At 38.8% G+C, this 21,885-nt stretch overlaps 1 protein-coding gene across 2 annotated transcripts; it reads left to right on the top strand.

Moving 5' to 3' along the window:
- The first annotated feature begins 9,144 nt into the window (after nucleotides 1-9,144).
- On the top strand, nucleotides 9,145-21,706 carry LOC121327126 (protein-associating with the carboxyl-terminal domain of ezrin-like). 2 transcript variants are annotated; one of them, XM_041270939.1, is made up of 14 exons: nucleotides 9,145-9,394; nucleotides 10,091-10,273; nucleotides 10,690-10,875; nucleotides 11,266-11,379; nucleotides 15,827-15,883; nucleotides 16,955-17,057; nucleotides 17,319-17,430; nucleotides 17,651-17,728; nucleotides 18,059-18,198; nucleotides 18,401-18,585; nucleotides 19,001-19,172; nucleotides 19,426-19,596; nucleotides 19,783-20,468; nucleotides 20,989-21,706. In XM_041270939.1, exons 2-14 carry the CDS (start codon nucleotides 10,109-10,111, stop codon nucleotides 21,049-21,051), a joined length of 2,232 nt encoding a protein of 743 aa, XP_041126873.1. In that variant the 5' UTR covers nucleotides 9,145-9,394; nucleotides 10,091-10,108; the 3' UTR covers nucleotides 21,052-21,706. The 2 variants fall into 2 exon arrangements, with proteins under 2 accessions (XP_041126873.1, XP_041126872.1); XM_041270938.1 differs by having other exon boundaries at nucleotides 9,146-9,394; nucleotides 19,780-20,468.
- Nucleotides 21,707-21,885: the final 179 nt, after the last annotated feature.

Raw genomic sequence — 21,885 nt, 5'->3', positions numbered from 1 at the left:
ACAAATACAGGAAGGATCCTAGACTGCAAGCTCACCCTAGCAAAACATTTGGAATGCAATCAAAAAGCTGTCTGTGTTGCATAATATGTCAAGGGTGGATCTATACGGGAACACCGTTATTCTTGAGTTCAAAACAAAATGTTCTTACAGAAATATACTGGATACCAACAGTATTATGGTGCTTTATGGAAATTATAAATTTATAGTTAACCAGTTCCCCCTAACCTACAGCACTATTTCCAAGATTGCAAAAAGTTAATGACAGTTGACAGAAGGAGGATTGAGGATATAAGGCTGATGTTTAATATGGGATTATGTTTATTATGTATCCAGCATAAAGGTGTTTGAATTTTAACATACCTGTAGTGACCAGCATAGTAATGAATCAAATCATTTTATACAATCTTCATCACAAAGGAAAAAAATAAAAATCATGTAATATCTGTATTCAAATAAACTATGATGCCTTAAATTCAAATGCATTATCAAGTACCTTTTTTTGTAGAATTGCAATGAAATTGATTACATTCCATAAAACCAAATTATAAACAGACCTGCACTTCACTTAACCAATCAATCTTTGGACACATTGAGGAATGTTATTCCACTCTGTATGTAACAAGCTGTCAGCTGTGCTTGGTGGGGTTGTGCTGTGGTTGTTAAGCTGCATTTCACAAGTAGAGTGTGGGGGCTTGTTTCAATGGGGAGATAGTATAATGGATTGCCAAAAACAAGCCAGCAATAAGTATAAAGGCTTTTTCTACTTCTACTGAAATCCATCAATGGCCTGCAGCTGTTTACAATGGTTATAGCTCTTCCACTAAGCCTCAACCATAAGATTTTGATAAGGTTCATTGCATTACAGAGATGCCATTAGGGGAAACTGTCTGCTTGACTTCTAGTTCCACCTAAGAGTTTATGATTGAGTGTTTAAAGCTAAGGAGGAATGCCAGAAATTGGCGAGATAGTTACATGCTTTGTAGATGGTTAATATATAGCATTACTGGCGCTCACATTTTGGCACAACCCTGCAATGTTCTCCCTAATATTACATTCATATTTCTTAAGCTTACAATGTGTATGCCAAAGATTCATGCTTTTGATTTAATGGAAAAAGGCAACTCCTGAACAACTTGTTATACCAGAACATTTAAAGACGCAAGCTGCACTATTTCAATAATATATACATATATTCCCATCAAATTAATGATACAGCTTTCAATAGCGCAGACCAGGAGGTGTCAGTATCAAGAATCATCGGGGTTGGATGGTCGTTTCTCAAGATAAAACCCAAAAACGAAGTGTAGAAAACTTTACATCAGACAAAAAGTAACTTAAAAAACACAGTTTGCAGAAAATGGCTATCTAATACTTTTAACCTTACAGTACTGGTAATAATAAAACTGTTGTTTCAGGGATCAACTAATCAATAAGCTGGAGCACACACAAACAGAAAATTGTCTCGACACAAATGTAACCCCATGTTAATGATAAACTGATAATCCTGAAGAAGGGATCTAGGTTTTCTGAACAGTTTTAGTTGGGAGTTTTCATTTATATAAAAAAAAGGAACATTTGTTAATATTTTGGTATGTTTTTTGAAAAAAAGAGTACCCCTTTAAATAACGCCTGGCCCAACACTCAATTCAATTTCTTAATTTTTGTCTATTAAGAAACTTCTGTTTGCAATCCCGTTCGGCAACAGTTCTATTTTCTTAATACAACTTCAATAGACACATAGGATGTTCACTGCCCACCAGATGATGTAATGGCTTTTTTATGTCACTGTTTTTATTTATTTTATTGATTAGAACATGTGGATGATAATATCTTCAGAACCAAATGATGGAGCGGAAACCAGTAGCATGGTCTGGTCTGGTCCTTTTTTAACTGAGGTAATGTCTCCTAGAACCACCAAAACCCCACCTATGTTAATATTAATTCTTTGAGCTATCTGTAGGCAACCTTGTTTTGGCGTGACTCATTCATTTGGTGTGACAAATACATTTTTTCCCCCCCAAGCAGATTTGGGGATACTGTTCAACCTTTAGTCTAATTCACAATCAGTTTCCTTCAGGTTCCAGTCCAGAAGTCAGTTTCTTAGAACACTTAACGTTAGGTTACGGATGTAACCCTGGTCCCTGAAAGAGAAGACGACCACCAACCAATACTTTTGGAATATGCCTGCCACAGGTCAGATATTCACTGAGTATTTTATATCAAAGCTTTCTCTTTATCAGTAAACCCGAAAATGCGAGTGATGCAACCTTGCAAGGTTTGGTGGTCATCTTCCCTTTCAATTTAAAGATGACCACCAACCAATACTTTTGGGAATAAACCAGGAGAACTGTCGCCTTGTCTCTCTGAACCTTCTCGAGGAAGACAGGGAGTTGTGGTAGTGGTGGGAATGCGAACAAAAGCTCCCGGGCCACTCGTTGGCTAGGGTGTCGATGCCTAGTGGACCTCCACAGTAGCCGAGTGAATACCACAGAGGGTCATCTCTGCCGTTAAAAAAGAGATCGACCTGGAGATGCCAAATGGCGCATCCAGTAAAATCGCTCTGCGCAGATGTGCCCTATAAAGCCTGGAGATCGCAAGTTCAAAACCAGGATATGTCACTGCCGACCGTGACCGGGAGATCAGAGGGGGTGGCGCTCAATTGGCTGAGCACCACCTGGGGGGAGGGAGGGCCAGGTCGGCCAGGGTGTCCTCAGCTCACCGTGCACCAGCAACCCCTGTGGTCTAGTCAGCACCTGCAGGCTTGCCTGAAAGCTGCCCAGGGCTGCGTTGTCCTCCAACACTGCACCTCTGAGGTGGCTGTATGGTTAGTCTGCAGTGTATAAAGAAGCTGACGGCACATGCTTCAGAGAACAGCTTGCGTTCGTCTTCACCACTCCCGAGTCAGTGTGGGGGTGGTAGCAGTGAGCTGAGCCTAATAATAATTGGCAACAACTAAATTTTTACTTAAAAAAAAAAAAAAAAAAAAAAAAAGAGATCAACCTGGGCTTTCCTGAATCGTTCCCAAATCTGTTCTACCACTTGAGGGTGGAGTCACCATTCTGACGTGTGAGAAACCTCCCTTGAGAGGAGATCCACTGCCCAGTTCACTACTCCTGGGAGATGAACAGCCCGGAGGGATACAAAGTATCTCATCCTGTGCCCAGATCAACAGTTGAAAGGCTATGCGGTGTAACCCCGGGGATCAAAACCCTCCATGGTGGTTCACATACGCTACTACACCGCTTGCAGCTCCAACATGTTGATATGCAGGGACGTCCTGCGGCCCGACCACTAATCTGTTGTCCGACAGGTGAGCTTACTATTAATCGGCTCTAGCATCGTTAAGGGGAGACCCCTCCTCAACCAGATTCTTCATCACAAATAGCTGTGTGGGCCTCCTTCCTGCGACTGGGCATATCAACCAGTCGTACAGGCAATCCATCACCCTGATCACTTTCCTGCCGCAAGGGAGTGAGGGTGGCATCCATGCACTTGAAACGTGCAGTGGTAAGGAGTCAACGGCCTAGCGAGCCAACATATGGCTCAGCCGTGTATTGAAGCACTTAGGCCCCAAGGGTGCAGACGCACTACTGGTGAACCGAGCATCAGGGACGCAGAGTGTTATTAACATGCTGTAGCGCAAAGCACCGAGGCATGGACGTGAAGTCAACACAACCCGGGGTAGCAGATAGCAGACACCGGGGTGGATACATATCTCGAGTGACTGCAGCATGTAATCAGGAGAGCAGGTAACTATGGTGCAGGGCGGCAATAACCTGATCTTGGGCCACGTGCAATAACACCACATGGCAGCGCATAGCGTATGCCAGTGTGGAGCACAGGCTCAAGGAGCTGCGGCATGTTATGCAAGAACAAAGTGACACATTCCCCATGCCAGGCGGGTGACCAAGCACGCTAATAGGCAAGCTAAAATAAGCCTACTGATTCAACTCAACAGTGGGTCCCTGCAGAGCTGGGTCCCAGTAGAGGAATCACACTGCTACTACTTTCTTTTCAAACTGCAAGGCAGTAAAGAAAAACATAGACACACACACACAAATAGCAATTGTGAGGGTAAAATGACAAGTCACCATGGTAGTGCCGAGTGGACGGGCGGGCTGAAAAAGCTGGCGGATTCAACTCAACAACCGGAACACAGCAGAGCTGGGTCCCGGTAGAGGAGTCATGTGACTACTTTTCTTTTCAACTGCAAGGCAGGAAAGAAAAGCACATATACCCAACAACAATTGTCAGTGCAAAATACCATTCACCAGGACAGCGCGTGCGACTGTTTTGTTTTGTAGACAGCGCGCCAAGTAGGAGGGCTGAAAAGGCTGGCGGATTCAACTCAATAGCGGGAACACAGCAGAGCTGGGTCCCAGTAGAGGAGTCACACCGCTACTTTTTCACTTTAAACTGCAAGGCAGTAAGGAAAAACACATATACATTGTGAGTGTAAAATCAGTCACCACAGCAAGCTGACACAAGCTGGCTGATTCAACTCAACAGGGGGACCCAGCAGAGCTGGGTTCCCGTGGAGGAATCCCACTTATTATTACTTATTTCTAACTGCACTGCAGTAAGAAACAAATACACATACATACAGGCGGGCTGACCAAGCCTGTGTATGCAACACAACAACGGGTGCAGCAAAGCTGGATCCCGGTAGAAACCGTACGACATTTTCTCTTTAAACTGCAAGGCAGTAAAGAAAACACACATATACATCCAATTAAAAACGGCATGCCGAGTATGCAGCTGAGGCAGTCCTGCAGAGTCAACTCTACAGTGGAGCACAACAGAGCCGGGGTCCAATGGAGGATCACGCGTCTCTTTCTTTTAAACTGCAATAGCAAAGGAAAACACAAAACAGTGAACGCTGTAAGGTTTAACTAGGCTGCAATCGCAAAGTGATGCAGGCTGTTACACAGAAAAAGAGTAACACAGCATAGTGGCTGGACAGGGGTGTCTAGCCTGGACTACGTGCAGTCACACGACCAGAGCAGCGCGTAGCCACCAGTGGAGTGGAGCACCATCTACAGGTAGAGGGAACAAGGCACTGTTGCGCTAGGTCTGAAGCAGTGGTCAAGCACTGTGTGCACTGTGTGACCTGAGTGCCGTGTGCAGAGTACATTGCACTATGTGCAACGTGTACTGTGCAGCACTGCATTCCCACACTAGCGCCAGATACCGTGCGCACCGAGCACCGCGTGCACAGAAGCCCCAAGTACCGTGTAGTGCCAGGCACCACGCACACCGAGCGCATCGAGTACCACGTGCACCACGTACCGTGCAGCCCCGGCGCGCTAGCCTGTATCGGTACAGCAAGACAATGGGCACCATGGTACCAAAGTAGCACAGGCAGAGGCTTACGCACCACAGTATTAAAAAACACCAGGGCAGCTGTGCACTGTGCCTACCCTGACCGTGTGGTCACACACCTGAGCAGCGCGTAGCGATCAACAGGGGGACAGGGCCGAAGCCGCGGAAGGAGATTGACTTATACACACAGTAATAAAAACAGTTTTTAAAAAACAACAAACAGTTCAATATTACAGGACAGATGGGGGAGAGCACTCTGTCTATTGATTTGAGCAACCTACGCCAAGGTGAAGGCCCACGCAGCTTGTTTACATTGTTTTATGTTGTTTCTGATTGTTGCCTTGTGTAATATTCAAGGTACACTAAGGCCTGGATTCAAAGAGTCAAATTTACAGAGAAATGTATTTTCCAATTACTCTGAAACTAAGAAAGTGTTCTATGAATGACAAGTCTCATGCTTGTTAGGCCAATGAGGCCAATTTGGTCAGAAAAGCAGTTTAGGTTAAACAGGAAGCCAGGAATAATATGTTGGTCTTAACATTTCCCTGGGAATTTGGTAGTTTAAGTCCAGGCTTAAATTAATTTTAACATTGTGGCTGATACCTCACCATTATTTGAGTGATCTCTAGAATGCTATTGACTCGCTGTGGATAAGTGCATATGGTCAAAAGCTGATTTTAAAAATAACATTTGTGCAGACATTGTAGATATGGTTTAAAATGCAGAATTGCAAAAAATCAGGACTTAAATTTCCACCATATCAAGTCACATGTGAAGAGCATATATTTTGAGGATTTACGTTGTTGCTCAGTGCACCCCAATGATATTGGATATGATACTCCTGTTTGTGTCAATGTAACTTCTATGTTATGTTTCAACATACATTTTATGCAATTCTGCCACGGTTCATAATACATGTCTTAAAATTATTTCACTTGTCAGTTTTCCAAATTGTAACTTGTGCAATGTTTTGAACTTCGCTTTTAGAATATCATTGACCAACTGGCATAAGGTAACATGAATAAGGTGTTCACTTTGCTGGTATTAGTTACACTGGAATTGAGTAAAAAATTAACAATGTTGAAAAACATGCCATATTGTCGCTTTATTGGTGTTGGCTACACTGGTACAGGGTAATATTCTAACTCAAAACAGTGTTCAGAGACATGTTAATTTTTCACTGTGCTAGTGTTGTTTACACTGGTACAAAGTACATTTTTCTCTAGTTAGTGTTGGAAAAATGCTGTGTTGCAACACTGCATAGTACTATTAGCACTGATGTGGTGGTGACGACCAACACTCAGTGTTAGGAAATGAACTCTGAGACAGTGTTAGGATTTCAACACTTTTGTGGTGGTTCCCATATATACACTTCTAAAGTGTTGAATTTAACACTTAGTGTTAAATTCACCCATTCAAATTTGCAGTGTAATAGTGTCAAGTAGACAACATTTTCAGTGTGTGCTTTCATCAGTGTACTAGCCGAAACATTTGTCAACTTGACTTAATTTTCTTTAAGTGCATTTTGAAATGTTTAAGAATAGTTTATAATATTAGAACATAAGAACATAAGAACATAAGAAAGTTTACAAACGAGAGGAGGCCATTCGGCCCATCTTGCTCGTTTGGTTGTTAGTAGCTTATTGATCCCAAAATCTCATCAAGCAGCTTCTTGAAGGATCCCAGGGTGTCAGCTTCAACAACATTACTGGGGAGTTGATTCCAGACCCTCACAATTCTCTGTGTAAAAAAGTGCCTCCTATTTTCTGTTCTGAATGCCCCTTTGTTACACTAGTCAGTAAGTTGTCGTAACTGCCTATATTTTTGCAGTCTGTTTTTTTTATGCAAAGAAAGACCAAATGTGCTGCAACTCGTCAAAAAAAAAAAAAAAAGCCAGCTTGTGACAGAGTCTATATTTTGCATCAGCAAGTGACGATTTAAACATACAACACTATTTTACATAGGGCTTATAAGCCAACCTTATTATACAAGCTGGAACGATTTCTCTTTGTGGACACATTGGGAGACACAATGAAAAAACCTTGTATTTAATATATAAAGGGAAGAGCACATCTTTATATGAGAAACTGCAAACATTTAATGTTCCATGACTTTACACCCACAGGTTCTCTAAGACTTCTGACAGAGTCACACATTTGAGCCTAAGGAATTTTAAGTGCAAAGAGTTTTAATAGGAAATAATCATTTGGAACCATTTCAGTATTCCAGTATCAATATGAACAAAAAAGCTTTGGTTTTACCTTTCCAAATGTTAGGGGGTGTCAGGAATTTTACTTGTTTAAATATTGCATTTTTCCTAATATAGTATACTGTATGAAGGGGAACACCGGTGTTCCTTGAAATTGAAAAAGCTTATTTTTCATTTAAGATCATTTTCACTGGGTCTTTTGGTTTTGTTTCAAACTCACTCAGATTTGAGACTTATTTTACTGTGTTGTATCTAAAGCCAATATCATACCTCTTTAAATGCTGTTTAAACTTTCTACAGAAAAAAAAAAAAAGATCATATCCTCTGTGAATGGTATTTTAGTGCAACATTTCATACAGGGGGGGGGGGGGGGGGGGGGGGGGGGAGGGGGGGGGGGGGGGGGGGGGGGGGGGGGGGGGGGGGGGGGGGGGGGGGGGGGGGGGGGGGGGGGGGGGGTGGGGGGGGGGGGGGGGGGGGGGGGGGGGGGGGGGGGGGGGGGGGGGGGGGGTTGGAAGGGGGGGGGGGAGGGGGGGGGGGGGGTGGGGGGGGGGCTGGGGTGGGGTGGGGGGTGGGGAGGGGGGGGGGGGGGGGGGGGGGGGGGTGGGGGGGGGGGGGGGTGGAGGGGGGGGGTGTGTGGTGGGTGGGGGTCGGTGATTTTGGTCTTACACCACTTTTACCATGACTGGGGTTTAGAAGAATGTGGTTAGATTTGGTGTACAGCATACTTTATAACTTTCTGGCAGTAATCAAGAGATGTTTGAGAAACCATTTATTTGAAGTTTGAGACCCACAGTTCCCATCAATGATACCGGACTATTAGAAAGAAAGATAATTCCCACAATGTTTCAGGTTAATTTTAATTAATCTTAGTGCGTCAGAACTTTGTGATTTTTAAAGTTTGCCTATATTTTACAGAAGCCAAAACCACGTCCATAGGGAAGATGGTTAACTAAAGGCTCAAATCAATTACCTTTTAATTAAGAAAGGAGTATTAGGAAAACATAAATCCATGCAATAAACAGAGAAAACCTATAATTATTTTATTTTCATATGCCATTCAGAAAGAAATTAAAAAAAAAATGTGAAGCTATGATTCCTGATCAACAAATTAGTGTTAAAATAAATAAATAAAAATAATGGTGGCTCATTTACAACAGGTTGGCTAGTTTTACTTCTGTGATTGTACTACACATCCCTGCATTGACTGGCTCGACCTGTCCTTACTTCCACGAGGTTAAACATCTTATTGCTGTGTATTTGTCTGATAAAAAATACACTGATCATCAATGTTACCTCTCTGTTACACTACTTCCAAAGAATATACCGTGAGATTAGACGGTTTACATTTATTTACAGGTAGAAATTGTAGCGTTCAGAAAAAACGGCTTCACGATTAAAGGGTGTCATGAGAACTTAATGCATATTAAAATCGTCTTCATTTATGTTCAGGACGAACAATTATTTATAATTTTATAATCTACTAGTATAAACGTATGCTTATCAAAGCATTTGATATCCAACGTTTTCGTCTAGCTGTAAAATACGACTATGATACAAACATACCGTGCGCCTCTTCTGTTTGGTTTATTCCAAAACCCTGACAGGAAGGGCCGGTGTTTACAAGCGCGACACAGGAAGCTCTGGGGAGGGAGAGGAGTGTTTTAGTAGCTTTCAAAACAAAAATGCAACCAACTCAGTTGTTATAAACTAATATATTATTGATATATAGAAATGCAAGTATCGAAATTCTTTACAAGCTACAGAATCACCAATTTAAAAAAAGCTCCCGGAAGAGCAAAACGGTGCAGTGCGACCCGAAGTTCTGATCGGTAAAAAAAGAAAAAAAAACACCACACCAGTAAGGTAATTGTGGGTATTCCATATTACCTTAATATATATATATGATAATATATATAATATATCGGAATGCTTATGATATATCATATATATATAGATATAATATGGATATATATATATATATCAATATATAGCATTCCTTCAGTAGTAATCATGTGGATTTGGTCGATCAACAGATTGATCAACAGATTTGTATGTTGGCGTGTATCATTGATATAAGTGAGTACAAATGTATGGCGTTTCTCAATTAAGTAGCCACTGGCCACACTACCAAAAATACAATGTTCACTTAAGTTTCAGATACTAACAAATTAAATTGTAAGAACCCCTATGAATACTGTAATGCTTCATTGTTTTTATTTATTTATTTATTTATTTATGGTGTATGATCTAGAGCTCTCCCTTTTTTTTCAGAGGTTTTTCAGAGGTTTACAATCCTGAGTTGTGATTCTCAGCTTAAAATAATATAATTTTCCCCACAGCAATGTCCAAATAGTACCATTTAACTCGATTGAGTCTACCTGCTCTCTAGTTGAGTGTAGAGCTGCTGAGTCCAGTATATTGAAAAGGTCACAACCTTGTTTTGTGTATTTTATTTTTTTTATTTTTGGTTTGATCAGCACTTTTCCAAGTTGCTGCAATGAATTGGTTCCTGTGTTCCTACTGTAACCTTTCTGTTTCATTTTCTATTGGATATCAAAGTGCTGTGTTGCCAGTGAAATGGGTTCAGAGAACAGTGCTCTTCAGAGGTACACACTGGAAGAGTCCCTTCTGACACTGCCATCTGGACTCACAATCTACCCGGCTGTCTTAGATGATCGAAAGCTTGCCTCAGTCTTTGTATACAAGCAGGAAAATGAGGATAAAGTCAACAAAGCTGCCAAGGTAAAGAACACAATCTTGCATTAAAGTAAGGACTAAGATGATGCCAGAGAAAAAGAACAGGCCACAATATAGTCCTGTAAATTTAGCTCAGTTAACATGTATAAACTGAACCAAGTTTCATTTTTAATTCATGGTTGTGAAGTGGTATTTTCAATAGCTGTAATACACAGTAGGAACACATTTTCTGTCAACAGTAAAGCTGAATTTACTGATCCCTGCATGTTAAATATATAGGTTACCTGATTTTTCTGATTTTACCTTATTTATAAGCAGCTAACCCACTACTGTAGTTATCTTGCTATTTAACAGTGACATACTGCCATCTACCCAAAAAGTCACAAAAAATCAGTCTGCTAGGGGTTTACTGAATGTTTGTTTGCTAGAACTTTTGTGTCATGGTTGGTGTTGTATTGCAGCATCTGAAAACTCTGCGCCACCCCTGCCTGCTGCGCTTCTTGTCCTGTACAGTTGTAGCTGATGAGATCCACTTGGTGACAGAGCGTGTTCAGCCCCTGGAGTTGGTGCTTGAGATCCTCTCTGCAGAAGAAATCTGTGCCGGGATCTACGACATATTACAAGCGCTAATCTTCCTTCATGACCGAGTGAGAACCTTTCTGTCAAAATTGTGGGTTTAGTGTTTTAGGTCCTTTTTTTGTCTAATGCTGCTTACAATATCAAGGGAGAACTTGCTGGGTTATTTAAATGTTGTAAAATAAGATACAATGGTAACAGAGACTACAAAGAAACAGCATTATATATATATATATATATATATATATATATATATATATATATATATATATATATATATATATATATAGACTGTTGTACTGGAATTTTATAAAACTGACAAAAGCTTGCCATTATAGTATTTTCAGTTTTACATATTTATGTAATTAATAAACTGTGGAAACTGTATGCTCATTTGTCTAACCTAATATTAACTGTTAACTGCAATATTAACATGGCATTACTTTTTTTTGTAATTGCAGGGTAAATCAAGTCACAATAATGTGTGTGTCTCATCAGTCTTTGTGAGTGAAGATGGCCACTGGAAGCTTGGAGGAATGGAGACAGTTTGCAAATTCTCAGAAGCTTCACCTGAGGTGAGACATTGGTAATTGTAATACATATTTGAATATAGTTAACACATACTACAGCCAGATAAATCTTGCACTAATACAATGTACATTTTCTTCAGTCATTTTAAAACTCATAAGACAAGTTTCATGATTAATAAATTATTATTTTTTAAAAAAATTATGTCTTGTCTGCCCATGTTATGTGTTGATGATGGTCAATTATGGAGTACTACTGCTGAAATCCTATATATACAGGGTGATTAGAATGTAAGTTTTCACCACATTCAATGATATGGTGCGTTGACTCCATGTGGTAAATTTTACTTCTTAATCACCCTGTGTGGCACACATATATATATATCCAGAGGGTCTGTGTGTGTATATGTGTGTGTGTGTGTGTATATATATATATATATATATATATATATATATATATATATATATATATATATATATATATATATATAAGGGTCTACCTAAATCGCGATTTTGCAGAAATCGTGAAATTGAGTGGTCACCGCAAAATTACCCTCTTTAGGGGCCAATGCATACCGGAAAAGTACAGAGAGGAAAAAAAAGAAACCTTGTTTAAATGAACTACTACACAACTCAAGCGATGCAAACTATGTATCTTCCTACTGTAGTTAGCCCTTTTTTATTCCTTGCACTTAAGCAAAAAACAAACAAATAAAAAACATTTACAAAATAAATTCTCCAAAGCGGTTATCGTTGTTGTTTACTATTCAACTGACAACAAAGTTTTAATCTGCCTATCAATGCATCTGTACTGCTTTTCTGTGACCTGTACTGTGCAGTAGGGGGTGGGACAAAAGTTGCTGCATTGTTTCATTTAGGTTGCTAAAATCTAGTTTTCAGCATTGGAGGTAAAATAGTAGAAATGGACGACAAAAAAAGCTAAATATATTTCGGCTGATCTTTTCAAGATATTTCCCAAAGAAACATCATGCAGATTTCAGTAATTGTTTTGCATATCTTAATGTGTTTATGGAGAAAGTACAATCGATCGCTATTTAGCTTCAGAATCACACATTGAACAAAAGGCTACTAGAGAGGCTGCTGAAGAAAGCGTAAAATAAACAGCTTTCAGAAACCAAACTGAAAAGTCAGCCCAGACAAAAAGTTTTCCTGTCTGCAAGTTAAATCAGTACTACAATGATCTAGCACAGCCACCTCGCTTCAACCTGCTGCTTACTTTTTTGCAGTTGGAATTTTAGACCCGAATAGCCACGTTTTCTTTGTTTTGACTCAATACTAATAAAATAAATCATTGGATGGGACAAATAACATGACAACGAATGTGCGGCATACGTTGCCTTTACTAAAGTATGCCAGATGCCCTTGGGTAAGTGTCCAGAGTTTTGGGGCTCTTTCTAATCGATTTCCACATCTGTATAACCTGGCAAAGCTTTAAAGCCTTAACTTTCAACCAATTTTGTGGATGCAGAACGTGCAGTCTCATGTATGGGCAAGTCAACTGCAGAGGGATGCTGCTTGCCTTTAACAAATGACAGCACTGTAAGTAGATGATTTAAGTAGACACGTGTGTGTGTGTGTGTATATATATATATATATATGTATATATATATATATATGTACACACACAGTGCCTATAGAAAGTCTACACCACCCTTGAACTTTTTTCACATTTTGTTGTGTCAGTGCCTCAGAGTTTCATGCATTTAAACGAGGATTTACTTCCACTTATCTACACACCATACTCCACACTGTTAAGAGGAAAAACGTTTTTATTGAGAAAAGAAGTATATATATTAAAAATATAAAACTGAAAATAATTGGATAAGTCTCCACCCCCCTGAGTTAATACTTGGTTGAAGCATCTTTAGCAGCAATTACAGCTGTGAGTCCCTTGGGATTTGTCTCTACCAACTTTGCACACCTAGATTTGGCAATGTTTGACCAGTCTTCTTTACAAAACTGTTCAAGGTCTGTCAAGTTCCTTGAGCAGCGTAGATGGACATCAATCTTCAAGTTATGCTACAAATTTTCAATTGGATTTAGGTCGGGGCTCTGACTGGGCCACTCAAGGACATTTCCCTTTTTGTTCCTTAGACTCCAGTGTAGCATTGGCTGTGTGCTTTGGATCATTGTCATGCTGAAAGGTGAACTTCCGTCACAGTTTCAGCTTTCTTGCAGAGGGCAGCAGGTTTTCCTCAATGATTTCTCTGTACTTTACTCCATTCATTTTCCCTTCTATCCTGACAAGTGCCCCAGTTCCTGCCGATGGGGATGTTTCTCATAACATGATGCTGCCACCACTATGCTTCTCAGTTCTGTTCTTTGGGTGATGCGCTGTGTTGGGTTTGCGTCAAACATAACGCTTTGCATTTAGGCCAAAAAGTTTAATTTTAGATTCTTCAGACCAGAAAACTTTTTGCCACATGGCTACAGAAACTACTGAGTGTTTTTTTGCATACTTCAAATGTGGTTCAAGGTGGGCTTTCTTGAGTAATGGCTTCCTTCTTGCCACCCTAGCATACAGGACAGATTTGTGAAGTGCTTGGGATATTGTTGTCACATGCACACTTTGACCAGTCTTGGCCATAAAAGCCTGTAGCTCTTGGAAAGTTGCCATTGGCCTCCTGGTAGCCTCTCTGATGAGTCTCCTTCTTGCTCTGTCATCCAGTTGGGAGGGACGGCCTGATCTTCCACTTCTTAATAATCGTCTTGACCATGCTCCAAGGGATATTCATGGCCTTTGATATTTTTTTTTTATACATCCCCTGATCTGTGCCTTTCAACAACGTTGTTCCAGAGTTCTTTTGAAAGCGCCTTAGTGCTCATGGTTGAGTCTTTGCTTTGAAATGCACTACCCAGCAGAGGGAACCTACAGGAACTGCTGAATTTATGCTGAAATCATGTGAATCACTACCATTTAATACAGGTGGAGGCCACTTAACTTGGTGTGTGATTTGGAATTTTGATTGGTTATACCTGAGTTAATTTAGGATTGCTGTTACAAGGGGGTGGACCCTTATCCAACCAAGCGATTTCAGTTTTAATTTTATTATTTTTTTTATTAATTTTCTGCAATTTTTTAGAATATTTTATTCACTTGGAAGTTGTGTGGTAGGATGTGTAGATAAATGAAAAAAAACAAAAAACATACTTTTTTTTTAATGCATTTTAATTCCAGGTTATAAGGCAACAAAAGGTGAACATTTTGAAAGGGGGTGTAGACTTTCTATAGGCACTGTGTGTGTATGTGTGTATGTATATGTGTGTGTGTGTGTGTGTGTGTGTGTGTGTGTATGTATGTATGTGTGTATGTGTGTGTGTGTATATATGTATGTATATAAGTTGAATATACAGACGTCTCTGGGCATTGTGAGGCACGAGTTGAGGTCGAGTGTCTCCAACCTCTGAGAAGTCTGTATATTTAATGAATACGGATACCCTGAAGGGCCTTATTGCATTTATAATCCAGGTAAAACAGTGGATTTGAAGAGAAAAAGCATAAATCATGTGTAGGGCAAATTATTATTATTATTTTTTTTATTAAATGTCCTTACGACAATAAAGTAGTCCCATTTGTAACTCTGAACTACACACTAAGCTAAGCTGAGTAAATTAATTTAACTATGCATGTAAAAACAAAAGTACATCTTTATTTTTGATATTGTGTACATAGCCATTGAAAAAATACACCAGGGGGCGAAGTTGAGACAGCACAGATTTCTTTTTTTTCCTGTCACTCAGTGCAGACACTGTTTGAGCAAAACAGATGTGAGGAATAAAAATAAATTAAACAACTTCTCGGATTTCAGTAATTTGTTCAAGGTCTGTGTCAGAGAGGGGTGGATAATGTGCACAAGTGTCATTTTGTGTTTTCATTTAGCATGTACGATTAAAACACTATTTGAAGGGACAAAGTCGGGATGAGTGAATCTAAAGACTGATTTGTTTTTCTTTCTTTCTGTTTTGCTGTATTCAAGTTCATTTAATTGTTCTTCCTCCAAATTGGCATGTCTACTTACTACTTTTGGGATTTTTTTTTACAGGTAATTGGTCACTCAGTTTCATAGATGCTGTGTACATGTGTAACTGTAAGCAAGATGGCTACCGATACTTTAAATTCTGTGAGGCAGCGCAGTGATTTTAGAATATGTGACAAGGCTCCAACTGTCTGTATCCACCCAGTATACGGACATCTGGAACCTTGCTCGACCAATCACATTGCTTGTTTCATTTTCTATTGCCAGCTCTGGACTATAAATAAATGTGTATGTGTGTGTATGTATGTATGTGTGTATATATATATATATATACCCATAATATATATATATATATATATATATATATATATATATATATATATATATATATATATATACACACACACACACACACACACACACACAATTTGCAATGTATTATCAGTTTCCTTGAAATTGGCATCCAAATGACAAGGTGCTTCTTATTCTTTTGTCAGTTCCTAAGAAACATTCGAACTGTGAGAGAACAAAATGCTATTCCACCTGAGGAAAAGGTATGTTGTCTTTAATTGAGAATAAAACATGTAACTTAAGTGCTGTTCACACTTGGTACGATACTAGTAGTTTGTTTCGGTATAGAATATACCGGTACAAAACCACTTTCTGTCCTAACTCACTCTTCAATACCAGTACAGTACCGATACAGTTGTGATATACCTGTCCACATTCATGTATGTTTAAATCGACAATTGTTTCCATGGTCACCGCTGTCACATCTGTTAGAAATGGTTCCGCTGTTATGTAATACAGCATGTTTTGCTGTCCTGTCCATGTAAGGTATTTTGTTTTGGTGTTCAATCATTATTAAGAGATGAGCAGGTGGTTACAAAGACAACATGGCTTTGGGAATGCTTGTTTTTTTTTGTGTGTTTTTTTGCTTTCTAATATTCCCTCACAAGGGATTTTATTTTAGAGTACATTTACCTCGTAGTCATCATCACACATTTTGTGGAGATTATTTTGCCATTTTCTGGTGTAGCCATGATAAAGGTACTGCAGCTCACTGTAAAATGTAAAGCTATTTAAAGTATTTAAACTGTGAAGCAAGACGTGCGCTTACTTCAGAATATTGACTTAACCGCGTCGATACCGTGTCAGCTTACCTGACCACATTTAACTGTTCCGAGTTACCGAATCAGCACCGGTACGAAACCTGCTATTTTATGAGTTTCGTACAGATACAGTTGTGTACGACACCAATTAGAACACCAGTCTGGACAGATGTTTCGGTACTGTTTTGATACGGTTCCGCAACGATACCGGTATAAAAGTGCGAGTGTGAACAAAGCATTATTTCACATTTTTGAGTCTTTGCTAAAAGGGAGAACTTACATTATTTTGTTGTTAATTCATATTTTCAAGTAGTGCTGACAATTTTCCTAAGCTCATTTTCTTTCATTAAGGTACAATTGAATAAAAGAGTATACCATTCTAACAAAGCACTCCCTGTGTGTGTGTGTGTTTAAAAGGTAATCCAGTATGTACTGTCAGTGACATTGTTGTAACGGAGTTGCTCATATGTACATTCTAAATTAATACCGTATGTACATTCTATGTTAAATTAGGCTGAAGGCTTTAAGACTCTGCCGGACAAAAATGGACATGCTCGAGATGCCTATTCTTTTGGAGGAATGGTGGAAAACTTTCTGCCAATGCTGAGTGATTATGGTGAGTTAAGGTTTTTTTTGTTTGTTTTTTTAATTAGTTAGCTTATCTTCAAAACTGCTGACACAAATTTGGTTAAACTTTACATTTTACATTTATATATATATATATATAATCTAATAATAATAATTGTAAATTCCAACTACTCCATCAGACAATTGACAATGCTGATTAGATCACACAGTATTAGACGTTGATTTCAGAACACCTTCCTTTTAAATAATGAACTAACCAAGCTCATTTTTATGATCAATGATAATGTAGTTTCTGAAGAGATGGCAACAGGCTTCGAGTGCACCCTTCAGAGTAACTTTCTGAACCCGGATCCTTCAGCTCGGTTACCTCTTTGCAGCCTATTGTCCCACAAATTTTTTAGGTAAGCCGATGTTTACGCATCTTTTTAGCTTTAGCAGTATAATGTGCAGCAAAACACAATAATAAGTAATAATGCATTCATAATACATACAACAGTGTAGTAAAATTACAATTATGTACCGGTAGCTATAAAGATTTGTGAAAATAGAGTACATGATGAGAGAATAATTCAAAGGAAAGCAAAGATTGTTACTAACATACATGTTTTGTAATACAAATAGGAATGAGTTCTTGGAAATCATGAACTTCCTGAAGAGCTTGACTTTAAAAACTGAAGAGGAAAAGAATGAATTTTTCAAGTAAGTGAACAATACAATTGTTTAATTAAAATGCCATATCCAGAAGGAACCTTGCTGGGATCGTCTCCAGCAGAGCTGAAAGTTTGGGATCCATGCCCAGCAACAGCATGGCCTTTTTTCTTTTCTTTTTCTTTTTTTTTTGTTAGCCTTCTGTTTGAATTGTACACCTATACAAAACATTTGAAAGTTAACTTACCCCTTTGCATAGCAGCTATTGACAACTTCTAATGACTGGACATTCAAGTTGTTTGAAGGTTTTGTACCTCTAGTCCACTCAGAGCAGACAAAGCAAGTAAACCTATGTAAAGCCATGGATTAATTCCTTTACAGATTTCTCCTGGACAGAGTTCAGACACTGCCTGAGGAGCTGATTGCTACTCGACTTGCCCATAAGCTGTTGAATCCGTTGGTATTTGCAGAGCCTATAGCAGTTAAATGTTTCCTTCCCCATCTCCTCATGCCAAAGAAAGGTAATTCTGAATGATTTTAAACTGCACTTTCACATTATCATCATTGTAATATGTAACTAGTCATACTGTAGCTAATTTGGAGTGCATTGTATGCCATGATAAACCTACAGTAATTAAACAGTCTTGTTCTTAACTGCAATTAAACAAATTAAAAATAAACATATCTTGAAAAATATCTTGATCACAATTTTGTTTTAAACAGATCCAGTTGGTAGCAGCCAGGATTGCCTCCTGTCGGTCTCTCTTTACCGTAATCATGTAATCCCCCAACTGCTGAAACTCTTTAAAGTTCACGAGGAGCATGTTAGGATTGCGTTGCTATCCCACATTGAATTATATGCTGAACTTTTTTCACATGATGATCTTAAGAACCAGATACTACCACAGGTCTGTTTTTTTGTGTTTTTTTTTTAAATTAGTTTTATTGTTTGTTTTCTAGTTGTGGTACAATATAATTATTTAGGTACCGTTTTAAAATAATACATTCAAATTCATATGCATTCAAATCCAAATAATTTTCTTATTGTATTTACCATGTATAATTGTAAAATATCTTTACTGTTATTAAAATGAGCCTTTTAAAAGTGTAAGATGCCTGGCAAAGCTTTTCATAAACAGATGAAAAAAAAGGCTAAAAAGAAAACTGCATTGCTAGTTTAGAAAGTTCATTTTTAGGGTGTAAATATCAGCAAGTGATTTTTGGGAATGTGTTCAACATAATGTGTAGAATTTTAAAATACTGTACAGTTTCATCCTGCAGATTATGTACAAGCCTGTAAACTATTTTCATTGTCTTTTACAGGTGTTACTTGGAATGAGAGACACTAATGACTGCCTAGTAGCTATGACCCTCCACAGCTTGGCAGTGCTAGTACCCATACTTGGAGCTGAGGTAGTAGTCGGTGGAGGAAGAACAAAGGTCTTCAAACGTACAACGCCCAGCTTCACCAAGTCAACAGATGTCACACCTGAAGGTAAGGGACCCTAACTAGCATCAGCCCCAGTGCATGACTGTGGGCATGCTAAAATCCCAGATAACTGCAAGTAATGTTCAGGTTCTTATGATTTGTACTTGCTTTGTGTAAACAGAGGCATCCAATGTTGTCATAAAGCACCTTCTGTAATTAGGTAATTAGCAGATTGACACAGACTAAAAAGATATTTTTGAAAGCGACGCATATGGATTTCTTGTGTTTTTACCAATGTCTTTTTTTTTTTAAAATGAAGTCTCTCCAGTTCACATTATTAATAGCTTCAAAATACTGGCGTCCCAGCCATCAAAAAACACCATGAAGCTGCATTCCAAACCATCTGAAACAAAAGAGCTAGTACTGGGAAACATGGCTTCCTTGGAGCAAACAGAGCAGTCTGCACATCTTCAAGTGTCAGCTAACACCAGTAAGAGTAACAAAATGTCATTTCACCTTCTTGAGCATATACATATAAAACTGTTTATTTTGCATGGATCTAAAGTCCCTGTAGGCGTATTCCTATTCAAATAAAGTCTAGCTCGTTTTGTCTGCCCTCCTTTGTTTCACTACAGGACCCCCATTAAAAACTGAATTTTTTTTTCTCCCCCAGCAGGTAGGAAACTGTCGTTAAATGGTTATACTGACAAAAGTGCTGTTGCCATTGTTGGAGAGGAGCGTGTGCAGAAGATTGTTAGAACTGTGGAAGAATGGCCAGATTGGAGTGATGCTGAAGAGACAGAAAAAGAGAACATTGTAGAAATACATATTTGTTCTGAAGAAACCCAGATAAGAGGTAGCAACCAGATCAGCAACACTGTGGGTGGAGAAGCTGAACCTTGGGATGACTTTGAGCCGTGTAGCGAGGTTTCGGAGAATACGGACAGTCTTTCTACTTTTACGTCAACATCGGACGCAACAAGTGGAATCAGCCAATCTTCTGAACCTACAAGGCAATCCCTGAAGCTCAATTCAGCACAAAAAACAAGATGTGAGAACACATTAGGTTCCGGGACCAATGGCTGGAACCAGAATCAGGTATCACAACAGGAGGCACAACAGCTCCCCATGAAACCACATCCAGTAAAAAAAACCTCAGGTTCTGGTTTAGGAGAAGAATTCACAATAGATATAAAAAAGAAGCCAGAGAAAGATCCTGAACTGGACTTCTTTGTGGACATGATTCCAGATATTAAATTGTCTTCTGCAGCGTTGTTGGTTATACCTGAAAGGACAGCACCAGCTGAAATTGAAACATCACTAAATGTGTTTGCATCAAAGTTTGCTGCTGATTTGACTGAAGTAAGTTTTACGTATATTGTCTAGTGAGTAAATTTGCTATAATATATGACTATTGTATTGCTAAACTCAGTTTTAGCTTTTACTGCATTTCATCATATTATTACTTTTTTAAAGATGCTCTTAAGAGATTTTGTTGCTTAACATTTTATTAGTCTCTTGTTTTTCAGTCTGCAGGGTTAGAGATAAGGGTGTAAATGACTGAAGGCAGGGGTGTCCAATCCTGGTACTGGAGGGCCTGTGTCCCTCCTGGTTTTTGTTCCAACTGTACCCTAAATTCTTAATTGGACAATTAAGTGCTTATTAGAAGCTTAATTGGCCCAATTAATTAATTTAGGCTACAGCTGAAACAAAAACTAGGACACTGACTAAAAAGGCATAGTTGTTTCTATTATTAAGCATCACTGGTGAACTTTAACTTGGCTAAAATTATCTCTTAACGGATTTGCATTATAATAAACTAAAATGACAGCTGGTCCCTTATGTTTAATGCAATTCATGTTTTGCGTATCTATTTTTGCAGACAGATGCTGCAGGATGGGGAAATGATGATGACCTAAACTGGGAAGATGAGAACAACTGGTGAGAGTATGTGTGCCATAAATTCATACCCAGAGCCAGGACCTTGCACTCTGTCATGAAGTTCCGTAAATAAATAAAAAAGACTTGGCATTAGATGTACTGCTTTGTAATGCTTACTGTTGCAGTTCTATCACTCAGTGAGCTGCTGCTGCACGAGACAAGTTAGTCCACAGTAACAAGTCACCTTTCCATTGAAAGAAAGCATTTTTTTTTTTTTTTTTTTTTTTTTATATAAAAGTGCTCACTTTCTTCTCAACTACTACTTTAATTTGTGCCAGATAAGGTAGACTGTTGACCCACTGAGTCTAATCAGTTTAAATTTGGATATTTGTCCACTGAAAATAGGATGCAGACAATTCAATAATATCTAATGTTGGTGGCTTGCATACTTTTAGGGTGTTTGAAATGATAATGCTGCAATTAAACTTTAGAACCAGTGGTGAGAAAAGAGCTTATTATTGTAACACAGTTATATATGAATTTTTATATCTCTTTGTGCCATATTTCTTTTGCATCAATCACAGAACAAGCTGTAATTTGTGTTTTTAACTTGTTTCCAAAGGGAAAAAAAGAATGACTGTATATTTTTAATTTGGGGAGAAATTGCCATGTATAATTTATTTGTGTTTACTGTTGATGGAATAAATGTTTCTACCTGACTTCCTTCCTTTGACTTGATGTGAAACTAAAATAAACAACTGCTTGCTATTTAAAGATTGTATTTAGAATAGGCTTATTCCATATTATTTTTACAGTCCTGTCCTTTTTGGGTTGAAAGTACATTAGTTTAAAATGGGTATGAAAAGCCCCTAACTATTTCATAACCAGTGTAGGCTAA

The sequence above is a fragment of the Polyodon spathula genome, chromosome 14, assembly GCF_017654505.1.
Source record: "Polyodon spathula isolate WHYD16114869_AA chromosome 14, ASM1765450v1, whole genome shotgun sequence".
NCBI classification, from domain to species: domain Eukaryota; kingdom Metazoa; phylum Chordata; class Actinopteri; order Acipenseriformes; family Polyodontidae; genus Polyodon; species Polyodon spathula.
The sequence above is the reverse complement of the archived record's forward strand: the minus strand, read 5'-3'. Positions and strand labels throughout refer to the sequence as shown.